We start from the raw sequence: 16,590 nt of genomic DNA, 5'->3' as shown, positions 1-16,590 counted from the left end.
AAACCACACAAACACTAACTTGCACCCACTAGTTTTCTGAAAAAAAGTTACAATATATACTTCTTGACATGTTTATAACTTACTATGTAATTCTATGCTGAAGCCATGCTAATGCTAATCAAATAGCATCATTTCTGCCTCAGTACGTACCAAAAGCAGTTTAGTTTTTCTAAGGAAAAAATGCCAGAATGGTGTTTCTATGAAAATCTTTGCAGTATTCCCATTGACATCACCTACAGTTCACTCAAAACTGAGGTACATCTGTCATTGATTGTTTATTCTCTCTCAATCAAAACTCACATCCAAATAAGGTATTTATTGTTTACAACAGTTATGCATACTTTGCATATAAAATAGGTGTTGCAATAGTTCCCATCATGGTGTTTTGGTATTAAATATTTCAGTAGTTCAAAGAGAATAATTCTTATTTTGCTGCATAATATGGTATGGGATGAAAAATCTCAAAGTTGAGATATTCTTTCCCAAGTAATAATTTATAAAACGCATTTTTAGTTAATTGCCATAGTGAAAATATGCTTGGGGCATTAATTTATGAATGATACCTTTTAAGATTTTTTTTCTTAAGGCAGAGTGGATGATTTTAGAACCAGTATTTTTATTTGGCATTGCGACTGTCTTGACTCAATCGAGCTGCAAACTCAACGAGTGTTCTCGTGGGCCGCCCTGCCATGCCCTTCCGCAGGTACGGCACCTCATCTTTATTTGACATCACCCCAGCTATATCCAAATGAGCCCAGTGAGAGGCAGTCACAAACTCCTTCAAGAATGCAGCAGCTGTGCATGCTCCTCCAGCTCTGTGGGAAACAGAAAGACGTATTGTTCCCGAAGCAATTCCAACAGCACACATATTAAACAAATGGGTTGAAAGAAAGGGGCACATGGAAGGTACTGGTTCATCTTACCTGCTGTACTTTCCAATGTTGCTCACATCTGCAAGAGGACAGTCTGTGACTTGTTTTGTGTAATGCTCAAAAAGAGGCATCCTCCAAACTCTGTCCCCTGTCAAAATGCTGGCCTGAAAAAAACCCAATGATATTTTGGGAATTTATTTTTCTAACTGCACTTGTAAGCCCTGTTTTCATGCATGCTTCTTTTTGCTTAGGTTTTACCAGTCTAAAAATCTTCAGCCCAAGATACTAGTTTTTTGAAAACACACTGTTTGCAAAACAAAACAGGCAATCCTGCTTTTTAGGTACTTTGGTGTTAACCAAAAGGCAACATCAAAAGACCACATTTTTTTATCTGTTTTTCCTTTTCCCTGACAACAGAAATCCTTCCCCTCAGAGGCTTCTTTGATCCATCGCACCTCAGCCACTCACAAGGCCTCTCTGAGTTTCTGTATCCGTGTTGTTAATTATCTTTTTAACATGAACTAATTACTGCCAGTAGTCCAGAATTTCTGCATACGTAGTGAGTTATCAGAATATGCAGATCCTTAAGATGTTTGGTGTATGATATTACATCTCACTGAAGAGCTAGTAATTAATAGTCAACATTATTTTCAACTAAATATAGTACTGACATCATTCCTGTAAAATTTCAAAACATAACAACCTCTTTCAGATTTGCATAAAAGGTTTCAGTAGTGTACTAACTTTTCAATAAGATATATCACTGAATTATTACTATTACGATTTAACAATAATGCAGGTGACCTACCTCATAGAGGTGAGTCCAAAGCCAAGATGAATTTGTGAACACTCCAGTTGCAGCAGATCCCAATGCAACATCCATGGCACCTAAGGGAACACACCTTCAAGTTTATATGACAAAGGCAAAGGTGGACCTGAGCTATTCCCTGCATCCTGACTCCTCAAAGAACTTTCCATTTTTAATTCCCAGTATCAGTAACAGGAATTTATCAGACTGCAAAACTTGAAGGCTTTAGTATACTGACATTTTTGAAAGTCTGAACATCTTTAGAACATTTATATATTCTAAAAAACACAAGAAATCATAAAAATTATATTCTGTTTTCCATGAAACTAAATTTTCTGATTTCAGATTGATGTTTCTTAGAAATAGTTCTAAGATAAAGTATTAAACAATGACAGTATCCTCTAAAAAAAAGAGATATTATTATTTTCATATAGAAAATACAAATGAATGGGCTTTTTCCAGTTTATAGACCTCTACAATTTGTAAGCTGATAATTTCTCTTTTGTGAATTTCACTTACATGGATTTTTGCACATCCTGTGTACATTTACTTGTTAAATATTTAATTTATTAAAATAATCCTTATCAAAATATTGAAACATAGGATTAGATATTTATCTGTTTGATGCCCCAGAATTGCTTCTTTAATAGCAACACTTAATCTTTAGTGAGATAAAAAAAAAAAAAAAAAGTAGTTTAGCAAAATACATCAAAGAAATTTCTATGGGAACCCTCCTTCTTCCTGCTTGGTGCCTAAGGATCCCAGGTAGGAATACTTTTATACAAGCCAACAATCTTAAAATCAGTTTCCCTTCTGTCTATTGAAATTTTCCACAGCATTTGAACTGGTAAAACTGATGGAACATAATTTGAGGCATTAGCAGAGAACCTATATAAGCATAATTATTTTGCTTAGCATATTAATTAAGCAACAGAGTAGAGTCCTGTCTGAATTACTCTTCTGTGTTTGCTTTTATTTCAGCTACAGTCACCTCACCCACGACAGCTTGTTAGTGAGTTCATGCATGCAAAATTTCTGGTTTTAAATTTAAATTTACAACTTCATTATTATACAACTGTCGAGATGAAACAATTAAAACACATTTCATAATGCCTAAAAGTATGCAAATTACACAAAAAAGTACTTCAGTCAAATGAATTCCTGGGGAATGATGATGACTCTCCTGCCGTCATGGAGGCCTGAGCCAGCCCACAGAGTGGGAGAACTGGCACTGGCTGCAGCTCAGGCACCCAGCAAGCCCTTCAGGAACCTGCCTGGGCTCCAGCATGTGCTGTGCCAGGTGGACTGGGCAGGGCTTTTCTATGAACATGTCACCACCTCTGCATCACACAGGCCTGGGAGCTGAGAGGGGTCAGCTCAGAGATGGAAGAAGCACAGGAAACACTGCGCACAAACACTGAAGTCTGTGTAGGTTTTCCTGCTCTTGTCTCCAGCTGGGCTGAGCCAACCCAACTTCATCTCCACTGCTGAGCATGTACACTGCACATCCCCATTCCAGAGACACACAAGCTGTGCTCACTGCTGTCCTGAAACATGTCAAATCATCTCAGTTGCCTCTGAATTCAAGGTTTATATACACAGCACAACCAATCCACAGCCCAACTAATGAGTAACACAAAACTGACTTCAAAGTGAGCAGCGAAGGGCCACTGCTTACCTGTTAATGTTGCAGCATTCACAATAGCCCTTGCCTTAAAATTGTGGGCATAACAGAGAGCATCAGCTAACAGCAGTCTTCCTTCTGCATCTGTGTTATCTACCTTCAAAGGCAAAATCAGTAAAAAACCAGATAAAGTACTGTAAACATCTCTTTCACTGATGTATTTCTCACATATCTTAAATAGCTGTTGGATAGAGACCTTAGAAACTTCAGGCAATGAAAATTTACTCAAACTACACTTAAAAAAAGAAAAAGATAGCACTGATATACAGTTATGTGTATAAAGTAAAAGCATGTCTGTATCTGAGGTAAGTCATCCTTTAGCACTACAACCTCCTCTGCATGCTGGGTCTCTGTATTGCTGGCTCCTCAGAAGAGCCTGGAGACTGGAGAGGTGTCTCAGGGGAGCACACAGGCTGTATCACACACTTGGAGCTACCAGCACTTTCTTGCAGATTTCTTCTTGGTGGGGGAATATATGCCCAGTCTTTTTCCATCAAAGCAGAGCGTGACTGAACTCAGTTTTCAGAGATGAATGACAAAAAAAGGAAGGTTCAGCAAGTCAAAAGTGGCAGAATCACAGAAATTCAGACAAAAAGAAAGCCATCTGCTTCTGCATTACATCAGTGATCTACAGCACAATGGCTTTCAGTACAATTTAATCTATTAGATGACTATGGAACCATTTGCAATAAATATGAAATATGTATCTTGGGTACTGATTTGGCAGACTCCTTTGAACCAACAGCCCCTATGACTCAGAGTTCTGATTGTACTGAGCATTTTGGCAATGTAAAGACCAGGGTTACATCAGCAGGAAACGGATGTCTTACTCTGATGTGTTACTCCAGATAGCAAGGAATTCACCTCAAGAGTCTGCTGGAAGCAATTAAAGTTATTTATTTGGACTTAGAGCCTGTATTTATGAGCATTGTAACAACCTCTTGTGCCAAATGAGCTTTTCCAGCATGCTCAATAAATGACCTTACTTTGCAGCTTTTCCTAGCAATTTATAAGATGTGTCCCATCTCTTCAATCTATATTTGAAAAAATCCTACCATAGCAATTTCTAGTTAGTAACATGCTTCTTACAGTTTTAAAAACAGTACATTTGCACTGCTTATCTAGAAGGGTTTTTTAAAACGTACTCTGACTGCAGTCAACTTGGTTGATTAAACCAATTCACTAGAAGTACCCAAATTCCAAGTTTCACATGCATACCTGTATTGTTTTTCCGTTCTTGGCTCTAACTACATCTCCAGGCTTGTTTGCCTTACCACTGGGCATATTTTCACAGAGGGGTGCCAAACCTCAGAGAGAGAAAAAGAAAAGTAAACTACTATTTTTCTTCTCGGAAAAGCTGTAGAAAAAAACCCACTTAGGTAAACTTTAAACACCTCCCTAAGAAAACAGTACAAGTGTAATTTTGAAATTAAAATCAAAATCCAAATTTTCCCAGTTAATGGAAGACATATGGTCCAGTTTTCAATCAGGAAAACTCCTCTGCATGATGCACCACCAGGCTCTCACCTACACTACTTTACCACTAGGGTTTTCCTCTACATTTTTTTCCAGACAAGTGATATCAGAGGAGCAATAAATACTATTTTTTGTCTCCCATATGTAATTATTCATATGTAAAGGAACTTCTTTCTTTCTGAAATGAAAGACTTCTCAAATAAGCACTCTGAGCCATTCAAGCTGTGCTCATTGTATGAGCAGTCCAAGGACTTGTCACATAACTCCAGCCATACCAAGAACAACCAGAAATGAGCAAAAAACAGGCTCAGGGTCAAAACTGCAACTACGACTGGGATCATGGAATGAATGAGGATGTTCACTCGTAGGGAAAGCCTGCACCTGGCACAAGGCCCACAAGTGGAGCACCACTTTCCATGATGTACAGACCGGCTCCACTGCCAGCCCTCCCCGTGGCGCACTTGGAACGCCGTGAGGCTGTGCGTGGGCACCGCTGCCCTCTCCTGGTTGAAGCACAGAAGTGACTAAAGAACCAGTTAACTCTAAGTCGAGCTTCTCAAACTAAAACTTATTGCAGACCATGTTCCATGTCACTCCCAACTGGTCTTGCCACAGTGTCTGAATCAGCTCATTTAATTTCACCTCTGTAGAAAAAATAAACTTTTTTCAGAAAAAAAAAAAATTGCACATGCATAAAGGTATCAGCAGATTGGTTTGATTTGTTTTAGTTTCCTGCTGAGATATTCACCTAAGGAAAGTAGAGCTGATCCCTCTTCCTGTTCAGTTGTGGCACGCACTTATGGAGGTAGCTCGGCACTCCTGACCCCTTTTCTTTCTAACTGCTTACAGAGAGATGCACATTCTTTCTTGTAGTGAAGGATCAGGAGTTTTCAAAGACTCATTGGAAGTATCTTTATTGACAAACATTTCTCGCTTAAGATGTAAAAATCATACCTTAAAAATCTTGATTTTGTGTTCTAATATTTTATTCAATTTTTTGATATGCAAGTAAAAATGAAAGAAAGATTGAGCCAGGGAATGAGAGAAGTAGGTGTGCAAGAGTCCATGATGTTTGTACATGGCTTTTACCATTGCTCATACTAGAAAAATACTCTCTCACAAAACCTTGTAGAACTAAGATTTTTGGATTCTCCACACAAAAACACTTACCAATTATGTTCAAAGGTAGGTTTAGAGCTGCTGCTGTCACAATGGCTGAACAGACAGTTGCTGCCCCTCCCATATCTGCTCTCATGGCATCCATACCCGATGACGGCTTCAGTGAAATGCCACCGCTGGAACAAACAGCTCAAGTTCCGTGTCATGAACACTGATGATGTTCCGTCCATCAGTGTGTGTTAACACCAAATATCAGTAAATGCTAGACCTGGTGCTGCAAGTACCTCTACAACCCTAGTAAATGTACTGGAAGCAAGGTATCTGGGTTTTAATTTCAGATTAAATATTACTGTCTCCTAATTAGGAGACCATAAAAATGCAGGTAACTGCAGTGGAGTAACTCATTGGTCTTTATAATACCAGTGCACATAATGAACAAAACAATACACTTGGTAAAAATCAACATATGGATGAGGAACTGACTGATAAATTCTTCAGCAGTATGTGACATGGAAAGTAGTTATAAGGAATTACTGTGAAGAATGAACTATTTTCTATTTCCTTATGCATCATCTAGATGTCCAGTGACATACTGCAATTCTAAACATGCAAATTCTTCAGCCACAGGTCTGTTCAGGACAAGAATAAAAAAATAGCACCTTCTTTATTTTCCTTCCCTCTGAATTTCCTTCTTTCCCTTACAAGATGATGGCATATTAATTCCTGCTTTGGACAACTGATGTTGTCTTACTGCCAGAAAAGGGAGCACAAGCTACTATATAAAGCAAGTTCAGTGGAATAGTATTGGATGACATGCTGTGCAAAGAAAAAGCATCTCCCTGTTGAACATGAACAGCAGGAAAGCATTTTCTCCCTCTAGTAATTAAAATATTGGCATACAAGCATACATACCTGTCAAATGTAACTCCTTTTCCTACAAATACCAATGGGGAGTCATCTGTATTAGCACCTCCTAAGTAGTGAATCTCCAGAAAGATGGGAGGTTCAGCTGAACCCTTAGCTACACTCAGGAATGCTCCCATCTCTTGTGTTGTTATCCAAGACTCCGGTCTGGAATAGAAACATATATTAGTTAGTTGGTTTTTTTTCCCCACCTGGACACTTTGACCAAGGTGGTTTTTTAAGAGATCATGATTCTTGATGGTTTGTAAACAAACCATTTCATTTTAGTTAGCTATTTTGGAAACTGTAGTTTAAATCCAACCACTATCACCTTTTTTGGTGAATCGGGAAAATACTTCCTCAGAGTTGTTCTTTGGTTTTTGTTTTGTCTTGTTTAAAACAAACAAACAAAACAACAGCTTGTCTACAGTTTCTGCACCAGAAACACTGATCTTTCACAGTAGATGCTAAAGGTATGTGAAGTAACAATATTGCAGCAGGTTACATTTAGCTTTCTGCTAGCAAGATTTCCCCCAGTCTTTTGCTTTCCACAAAACAGCCTCCAACACTTGCACAACCAGGAACCATTTCCACTATAGAACAGAAAGTAGAAATTCAGGGGCAAGAGCACCAGCCATGCAAATTCACTTGCAAGGGCTTTTATAGCTTCATCTCACATTTTTAAAAACTATTAAAAAATCCCAACAGTAACAGCAATAAACAGACAATGTTTTATTACCATATCCACACAAAGAAGCAAAGGTACGTAAAAAACCCACTTGGGAAGAATAAAAAAAGATACTTAATATTAGGCCTCTATTCACTGAGGCTTATTTTCACTGCACATGTGTTAATTAAGCAATAATTGACTGTATGACTAATTGTCAGTTAATGATTTTACTGCATCACATCTTGCTTCCTCTGCAAACTAGCAGCTCACTTAATCCTTGACAACAGCCTGCAGGCTGGGCACCCCTCACACCTTTTCCCTAAACACTTCCCCCTCTTTTGTCATTTGAAGTAGCAAAGGGAAAATGAGATTTGAGTAACTTCAGATTTTAATAACCTGGAAGGTATCTTATCTTACTGTTATGGTCCTCTACCCTACAGAGGAATCATTTCCATGGAATTTACCTTATGTGGACCTTTACATTGCTGAAAGTTCTGAGCTTCTGTTCAATATGTTCAGCAAATTTGATAGGAGTTATATAATTAGCTGGAGCCTCCATAAGGTACCGAGCGAGGTTCTGCCCCTCAGCGTAGATAACACCTTTTTGCCAGGCTTGACTTTCAGCACTAAACAATAACACACAATGATCAGGATTATAGACATTTGCAAAAGTAAGAAAATATGTGAATGCTTTTCTTTCTTAATATGCAGTATCATTAATTTGGAGAAATTAAGAATATCATTTATCTTAGTACAAGGACTCTAGTCTAGTAACTCATCTGTGGTTCTAGTCCGTGCCAAATACTTCAGAGAAAGCTAGGAGAATCCAAGAGTAGACAGATGGAAAATTATCTATCCAATTCATTAGGTCTTATCCTAATCCTTACTAATCAAAGATTGGCTTAAATCCTTAAACACAAGGTTTAATACCCCTTCTGAAGTTTGTAATCACATTACTTTTAACAGCCTTGAAAGTTTTTATTTACCATATTAAGTCTCCAATTCTGTTTCTCCCTTTACTGAAATATGGTTATGTGGTAAGAGTGGAACTTGGATCTCATTTCCCAGTGCACTCAAGGCACTTCACTAACAAATGACAGAGCAAACATTCACAGAGCTGCCTGTGTAGGAAATGGGGAAGTCGCTCCGGTTACTTTGACAGACAACCAGTGCAAAACCTTTCATTTCACTGAGACAACTTACTTTATAAGTTATCACAAAGCAAGGCATTGAACAGGATTTTGCCTCTAACAAGAGCACAACAATGACAGAGGAATACAGATATACTGCCTGGATATGTAAGGATGTAATTAAGAAGCCAAATGTCAGCTGACTCTAAAACTGGTAAGAAGTGGGAGAGGTACCTAGAGGATTTCAACAGGTACACCATCAGCAAAAGGTAGGGCAGGAATAACACTGTTCACTTGCTAAATGGAGCAGGTAACCTACTGAACACTGAGAAGGCTGAAGTTCTCAATGCTGGCTTTGCGTCAACCTTAATAATTATAAAGATCTGCTTCCAGATGCCCCAGTTCTTTGTGCTCAGCAACAGAGTTTAAGAAAGAGGAGCACTCCTCATGACAGGAAGAGAGACTTGAGACTTAGCTTAAGGATGATGGACATACACAAGTCCTTGGTAGCAGGCAGAACACATCTGAGGGTTCTGAGGGAGCTGGCTGGCATCACTGCAAGCCTAGGCTCTTTCAATTTGAAAGTAATTTGTAACTGAATTTGGTCCTGAATGTGGTCTGAATTTGTAACTGAATTTGTAACTGAATGTGGTCCCTGATGACTGAAAAGGACGAACATCCATCTTTGAAAATGCCAAGGAGGATTTAGGGAACTACAAGCCAGTTATCCTAGACTGATTCCTTAGAAGTTTGTAGAGAAAGTAATTTTGAAAGCCATTTCTAGGTATATCAAGGACAAGATGGTCACTGGAAGCATCATTTTAGATTTGCAGCAAATTCCTGACCAATTTAACTGAATTCTGTCATGAGAGGGTTTGTCACAGAGGACCACAGTGGATGTAATTGACCTTAAAGGTCTTTTCCAGCCTAAACAATTCTGTGATTTTTCTTGACTTTAGCTAGGTTTTCAGACAGAGTCCTTGCAGACAAATTAAGAAAACATGAATTGAAGCAGGAGTGTGTCTGAACACTGACACATCTCAGAGCTGTACAGTAAGACAGTAATAGATAACAATCTCAAGATTCAACTAGGAAAAATGCTATAGGACACAAAGAAAAACATTCTCTATGACTGTAGTTAAGCACTAGAACAGATGGCCTAGCGAGGTTGTGGAATTTTCAACTCAGGAAATATTAAAATGTGGACTAAACAAAGGCCAGGCTTTAATGTTATATGTAATGCCCACATTATCCCTAATCCAAGTTGGAGCTGGACTGAATGACCTCAGAAGTCTTTTCCAACCTAAATTACTATATAAAAAAATTACTTCCATAACTGGTCATAGTACCATCTGTGTTTTCAGGAAATGTTTATTTAATACAAATTCAATCAGTTTCTCAACTATCTGCAGTGCTACAAAATAGTAAGACTGTTTATTTTACATATAACTTATCAAGACATGCTTTATCAAGAGGCTTCCACTTCATTTCACTAACTTCTTTGTAAGGAAGAACTTGTTCCTGCTTGAAGTACATACAGGAAATTCCTCTCCCCTGCATGACAGAATATCCTATACCAAACATCCAAAGTCCACTCCAATAATTGTTCTGAAACCAAACCCCCTGGTTCTACTTTCTGCTCTCAGTAAGTGATGTCTGTTTAGAGAGCAGAAGAACCCAGGCTTCTCTTCCTGCATTACACTCTGGGAATGAAAATATAACAAATGAACTATGTAAAATATATCCATAGCACATTGGTCTGGTGTCAGTTAGCATTTCCTGATTCTCCAAAGGTTTTATCCATTTATGGAATTTGAAATACCTCTTCTTCACAATTCTGGCACACAATACCATGAAGTCCTAGTATATCACAATTTCTCTTCAGGTAGCTTTTAATTGTTATTTTTATCCTGGTCCTTCTTTTCTATGAAGCAGCATTTCTTTACCCTTAACCTCTAAATATGGCATCAAAACATATGGAGCAAACACTATAAATATACTTGAGATGTAAAATACTTCAGGAAATTCAAATGAGTAGGAGTTAAGAAGAGTACTGTTGCTAGCCCTATTCTTTCAGTTTTGTTTTTCTCATGCACAAGCGTGCCATGCATACAATTTTATAAATAAACAAACAAACAGAAGAATAAATAGGCAAGCTTTCCTTTGCCATCACCTTCCATGGAGCTGAGGAGTAACTACAGGCTTCTTTTTTTGCTTCAGCTCATTATATTCATGCAATCCAAGGACAGCACCTTCTGCAGCTGCTTGTGCATCTCCACAGGGGTCTACTTCCACACAAGGGATCTCCAGGTCCTGGATCTGCCTGCAGCCAACTGAAAAATACAGCACAGAACTGAAGGCCAACTGTTGCACAGAAAAGCAAAACAGCTGCCTGAGGTCATCAATGGGATATTGCAAGGAAAAAATAATTTTAACTAGAGATAGCTGGGTCTATAAGTAAGTCAGTCAAAGAGATCATGCAGTAGAAGAATTAAAAATGCTAATGACCATATACTGGCAAATTTTTACTAAAAATATCGGTTGATGAATTATAATTATTAAAATGTTTCACAAGAATAAAAAGGAAAGATCACAGTTGTTATGACTCCTTAAAGCTCATTCTATAGCAAAGCAAGGCTCTATTGTTCTGGAGTGCTATGAATTATGACTATCTACAGGTATCAGAAAGTTGTCGTAATTTAGATTTTTGCCAAGAGTATGACTGTTCTTTTCTTCCAGATAAGTTTATATACCATTTCATAAACAGTGTATTCCATAAATTCTATTTTGCTCCCAAATAATTTAGAAATGTTTTATGTCAGCTATCAAGTGAACATTAATGAACAATGTTAATGGCAGCTACAGGCTAGCACTTTGGACAAACAGCTGTCATCCAATCAGACTATAAAGTCTTCAGTGAGAACTCCTAATTCTTATTTTACACACTTAGATGCAGCAGTCATCCTTGATTAAGATAAGCCCTCTCTATCTTCAACAGATAACATACTGACCCATAGTACTGATGACGTGAAAGATATTAATTTATAACACAAATATCTCAGTAATGAAATAAGTGTGCATACTTAAATATATATATATATATATATATATATATATAAAATAGATATGCGTACTTAAGTACAGAGTGACCATAAAGTGAACTGGAGATGCTCCTTGGTTCCAAAATACTAATTAGACAAGTGCCTTTTCAATGTCACACTGTTTAGGAAAGTTATTTGATATAAACAACTGCAGTTATCTGTCTTCAGATTTGATTTACATTCTCGATAACTCCTTGCTCACTAAGGACAAATTTACATGACTATCAGTGACAAGGTAATGCATTTACCAAACCATGCAGTAAGTTGTGCATTTCAAAACAAAGGCATACCTAGACTTGGTCTTCAAAAGTGGAACATGCTGCAGAACTGCAATTGCTTTACAGACAAAATGCTTAAAAAATTTAAAAAATATTTAACCTGCAACAGCAGTACGGATGTTTTCTTTGCCTTCATTCCAGTTTTCTTGTTCATTTATTCCAGCATTCTTCTTACCTAAGCCAACTACCACCACACTTGGAAAGTCCTAGATGAAGCCAACATACAAATGGATTAATTTTCCTCATTGTTACAGCCACAGAAGAGTTGATAAAAAGACTTTACTTTCCAAATCAAACCAAGCAAAGCATTAAAATAGATGGAGTACTTTTCCTATATCAAGCACTTCCCACTAAGACTGCCTGCATGGTGCTGCTGTGCTGTGCTCCCAGTTATTTGCCACAGGCATGCAAGTCAGGTATTCTGTTGTCCAGTTAATAACCATGTGCATTGCAGATGGCAGACAGAGCTTTATATCCAATACACGGTAAATCTGATATTCCCAAGGGCAAGCCTAAGAGTCCTTGGAAAGCAGATCCAGCTTCCAAGCTGTAAGAAGGGACAGAAGTTATCCGTAGAACTGTAACCCTTTTTGGCACAGTACTATGTTCAAGAAAATGAAATCACTTCAAAAGCTCAATGTGTTAGCTCATCTCAGGAGCTCCGCTGGCAGGATTTGCCAGGTAGCAAACCAACCCTGCACAAGGGTACATCTCTCCAGAGCTCAGGAAAACAATGTAGCACAATGTAGCAGACTACATGCTTGCCTTGTAAGCTGCATGCAAGTGGAAGGAAAGAAGAAGTAATGACTATTAAAGGAGCCTTTTAAGAGTGAAGTCAAATTTGTATAAAGCTCCAAGCTATATTTGTGAACATATATAATGTTCCTATAGCCTTCAAGAAAAAATTAAGTTAATGTTAGGCTTTCCCATCTCTGTCAGCCTCTAACAATCGGCTGTCAAACTGCTACACTGTAGCAGTTGCCAGCCTTTTAGTCCACAAAATGCTGAAACGTGTGTTCGCTTTCCAGAAAATCAGTGATATCAGTTAACATTCTCCTGTCTTCTATTGCAGAGATTTGCTACTCACTTCAGAGCCCATCCTGTATGCAGAACTGGGATAATGGCACCTTCAGTGCACTCAACTTCCATGAAATTTCTGAGAGCCTTTTTACCAAGTCCGGTGTCACCTGCGTGGGGTGTCCACACAGGAATTTATACATGGTAGGCAATTCTCACTACAAATGGATTTATTTCAGATTAAACAGCCTTAATGTAAGATCCAGTTACTTAGAGAGGAGCACCTAATGTCACATCACATGACTGCCTAGGCCTTACTAGGACTCCAGAAAGGCACAAATCATTCCATACTGGTCAGCTTCACATATGTGCATTAGTTCTACCTAAAGTGGAATCAAAAGCCTGACTTTCAGCAGATGAATCCTCATCTCATAGCCTTGTGATCTATCATGCCTGTGCAGACAAAAGTCCTGCTTGAAGAACAGTCCCATAACCTGTTTTCAGAGGTTTCAAGCACTTGACTTAAAACCTCTGACAAAAGCCTATGAAGGGACTACCTTGTCTTAGAACAGTCAGGTCTGGAAGGTCTTTGCACCTATCAGTAACTCCTCACAGACTCACCCCTCCTGGACACAGGAGGCATGGAAGTCAGATCCAAAACTGCCATGCTTTAGCTCATTCAGGAAGCAGCTATTCAGAGTACAGCACCTTTGAAGCAGACTTGTTCACATCCTCTCCATTTGGAGCACAGTGGAAGGAGTACAGGACTGTGCAAAAGGCTGCACAAACATGGGCAGTGCAGAACAGGAGTTGAAACAGTCAAGAAGAAGGAAGAAGAGCCAGCCATTTATACAAGCAAAGCAGTGGCATCAGCATAAAATTAGATGCAAGGACAAATTTCACACATCAATCGACTAGCACATAAAACCACAAAGTTCATACCTGATGCAAACCATGAAATATGCGTGTTTTGCCTTTCTTCAAAGGTGGCCCACATCTAGGACACAAAAAGATTCTTTCAATACAGAAGGCTTTACTTGTGATCGATCTTACAGTACTGCATTTATTCCATGACCACACAGTGTGCCACACATGCACTCGGATGCTTGGCTCTGTGCTGATTCAGAGCAGAGGACAGCTCCCATTAAATTTTTGCATGTTTGCTCAGTGATTGGTTTAATCATGGGAGCTCCCCTCCAAACCAGCCTGAAGTAAATACCAGCCTGACAGTGATATGGACACGGACAGTAATAACATAAAAAAATTCATTCCTACTGGTATTTGTAGATACTTTAGTCCATTTCAGAGGCTTATCACACACTTACAGGGAGAGAAGTGCTCTCAGCTTTCCAGACACAAGCCTATCAAAAGCATCTCCCGCACTAGTGAACTGGGCAGCACCATCGTCCTTTTCACTAGAGTACACTCCCAGAACAAGGCCCTAGAAAAGGACACACCTTAATGTAAGCAACACGAAATTTAGAGACCCATCAGAGAGTCAGTGAGCACAGTGTTCAAACTATTGCTACTGCTGTATGTATTTATCTCAGTTTTTGAATTTATCTAACGTGATGCACAGAGTAACACTTCTGTTAACCAGGATCAACTACTACAACTACCTTAAAGTGTGAAAAAGAAGTCAGATACAGCGTAAATGAACTTACAATAATTTTGCAGATCACATAAAGACAAAACCTCTTTCAGTCGCTAATTTTAAGTACAGAAGAGCTTCTCCCCGCCAGCGCAGACCCCCCACTCTGCACACCCAAGAGAAGCGGAGGGAGCCGCACCGCTCCTGACCCAGCTCCGGAGGGCACACGGGGGCTCAGCCGAGCGGAGGAAGGGACACGCAGCCCCGCCGCGGCTCCCCGCTCACCTTGCCGGCGGCACCGCGGCTGTAGCCCCGCGGCGAGGGGCCCTGCGCCGAGCAGCTGCAGGCCCGCGGCACGTCCCGGGCGAGGCGGCGCGCAGCCCCGCTCCGCACGCAGGGCAGCAGCATGGCAGCGGGCACGGCACGCTGCACGCCCGGGAAGGGAAGGGGAGGGAGGGAGCAGCGGGGCCGGGCCGGCGCGCACAGCGCCTCATCAGCCGGCGCCGCGAGGGGCGGTGCCGCGGCGGCCGCGGGGCAGGGCCGGGAGCGAGAGCGGGAGCGGGAGCGGGGATCCGGAGCAGGGATGGAAAGCGCGGCCCCGGAGCGCTCCCGAGCGCAGATCCCGCGGGACAGGGGCTGGGGTTTCTTGGTGGTCCGTCACGATTCGTGCGAGGAGGCGGTTCGGCTTCACTGTGGTTTTTTGCCCTCTCGTGACATGTTCTAAATAGGCGGTCGTACTTGTCTCGGGGGTTTATCACAGATTTAGGCAGCCCTAGTCTGCATGCTGAATACTTAATTTGCATATTGAAGATTAAAATGTAAATTATTTAGGGAAAATAAAACTTTATTGCAAACGCACGTTACTTTCTACGAGAAAGCTGTAACAATTTCAGGCTGAAATTACAGAAAAAAAATGACAGTGTGGCAAATGAAAAAAAAAAAAAACCAAAACCACAAAACAACCCAAAAAGAATGACTGTGATTACATTCTGTCAGGAAAATTCACAACAGAATACAGCGTCATCACTGCAATATCAGAAATAGATTTATGGTCAGCAAAAGCACTGCATGGAAAAGAACTGGTTGGAGTTTGCTGATAGTTACTGTATTGTCTGTCTGAAGAGCACTGAACATGCACTGGATTTTAATTTCAGCTGATCGAGACATTTTTTGTTTCTTTCCCTGCCCCTGAAGTGTAAAGCATATATTTTAAGTAATTCATTTTAATATGTAAGAATAAGACACCTTATGACAATATGTATAAAAATGTTTGCTTTTCCATACATCTTTAAGTGGAGTTACACTGTTAGATGAGCAGAACATGATGTAGAAGGAGTTGGGCCTGTTCTCTAGGAGTCCACTGCACTTCCCACCTCACAGCTATTTCCATGAAGTGGTGCAGAGACAAATAACATGTTCTAATAAGGACAGCAGCACTCAGAAACAATGACTGAGGAAAATTGCATCCAGTTTGATTTGTCTTGTAAAAATACATTTTTTAAACATCAAACCACGATATTATTCAAAGAATCAAAGTGGTAGTTAATTTTCAGCTTCATTTATTTTGGCAAGGCTCTTGGACAATGAACAGTTTTTTAGTTCTTTGAGCTCCATAGCTTCTCCACATTCATGTAGTTTCTATATAGTACTCTGTACACACAAATTAAGTGGGTATTTCTGGGATATATGAAGTTGTCTTTAATTTTATGGAAAGACAGGATTGGGCCCATAATATATTCAAAGTTCTGGGTAGATATTACTCATAAATATTCTCATCTGGGATTTCAAATCTTCCAAGGTAAGAAGTGCCTCTAGAGAAGTGCTCATTTCTACGTGTTGAGCATGCATATGATCAGATACACTATGTGAAGCATAATAAAAATGTGTAAAGTAGACCACATATATCAAGTTGCACATTTTTGAAATTAGTTTATGAGATAC

General features: G+C 39.6%; 1 protein-coding gene across 1 annotated transcript; it reads right to left on the bottom strand.

Moving 5' to 3' along the window:
* Window positions 1-251: 251 nt before the first annotated feature.
* On the bottom strand, window positions 252-15,109 carry LAP3 (leucine aminopeptidase 3). The gene is made up of 13 exons (XM_038135640.1): window positions 14,935-15,109; window positions 14,384-14,499; window positions 14,001-14,055; window positions 12,142-12,247; window positions 10,836-10,995; window positions 7,997-8,158; window positions 6,872-7,030; window positions 6,011-6,135; window positions 4,583-4,671; window positions 3,359-3,461; window positions 1,681-1,760; window positions 924-1,036; window positions 252-815 (listed from the first exon to the last, which is right to left on the bottom strand). The coding sequence occupies exons 1-13, from the start codon at window positions 15,055-15,057 to the stop codon at window positions 617-619; spliced, it is 1,590 nt and encodes a 529-aa protein (XP_037991568.1). The 5' UTR covers window positions 15,058-15,109; the 3' UTR covers window positions 252-616.
* Window positions 15,110-16,590: the final 1,481 nt, after the last annotated feature.

Source organism: Motacilla alba, chromosome 4 (assembly GCF_015832195.1).
Source record: "Motacilla alba alba isolate MOTALB_02 chromosome 4, Motacilla_alba_V1.0_pri, whole genome shotgun sequence".
Lineage (NCBI taxonomy): Eukaryota > Metazoa > Chordata > Aves > Passeriformes > Motacillidae > Motacilla > Motacilla alba.
This window is presented reverse-complemented; position numbering and strand designations above follow the sequence as displayed.

What these genes read in the sequence shown, in the direction of transcription:
- LAP3 (XM_038135640.1), bottom strand. Translation starts at nt 15,057, where the DNA reads ATGCTGCTGCCCTGCGTGCGGAGCGGGGCTGCGCGCCGCCTCGCCCGG. An exon ending in GCCGCGGTGCCGCCGGCAAG is followed by an intron (nt 14,500 to 14,934) that starts GTGAGCGGGGAG and finishes GTCCTTTTCTAG; the next exon opens with GGCCTTGTTCTGGGAGTGTA. An exon ending in GAATGCTGCAACATTAACAG is followed by an intron (nt 1,761 to 3,358) that starts GTAAGCAGTGGC and finishes GTGTTCCCTTAG; the next exon opens with GTGCCATGGATGTTGCATTG.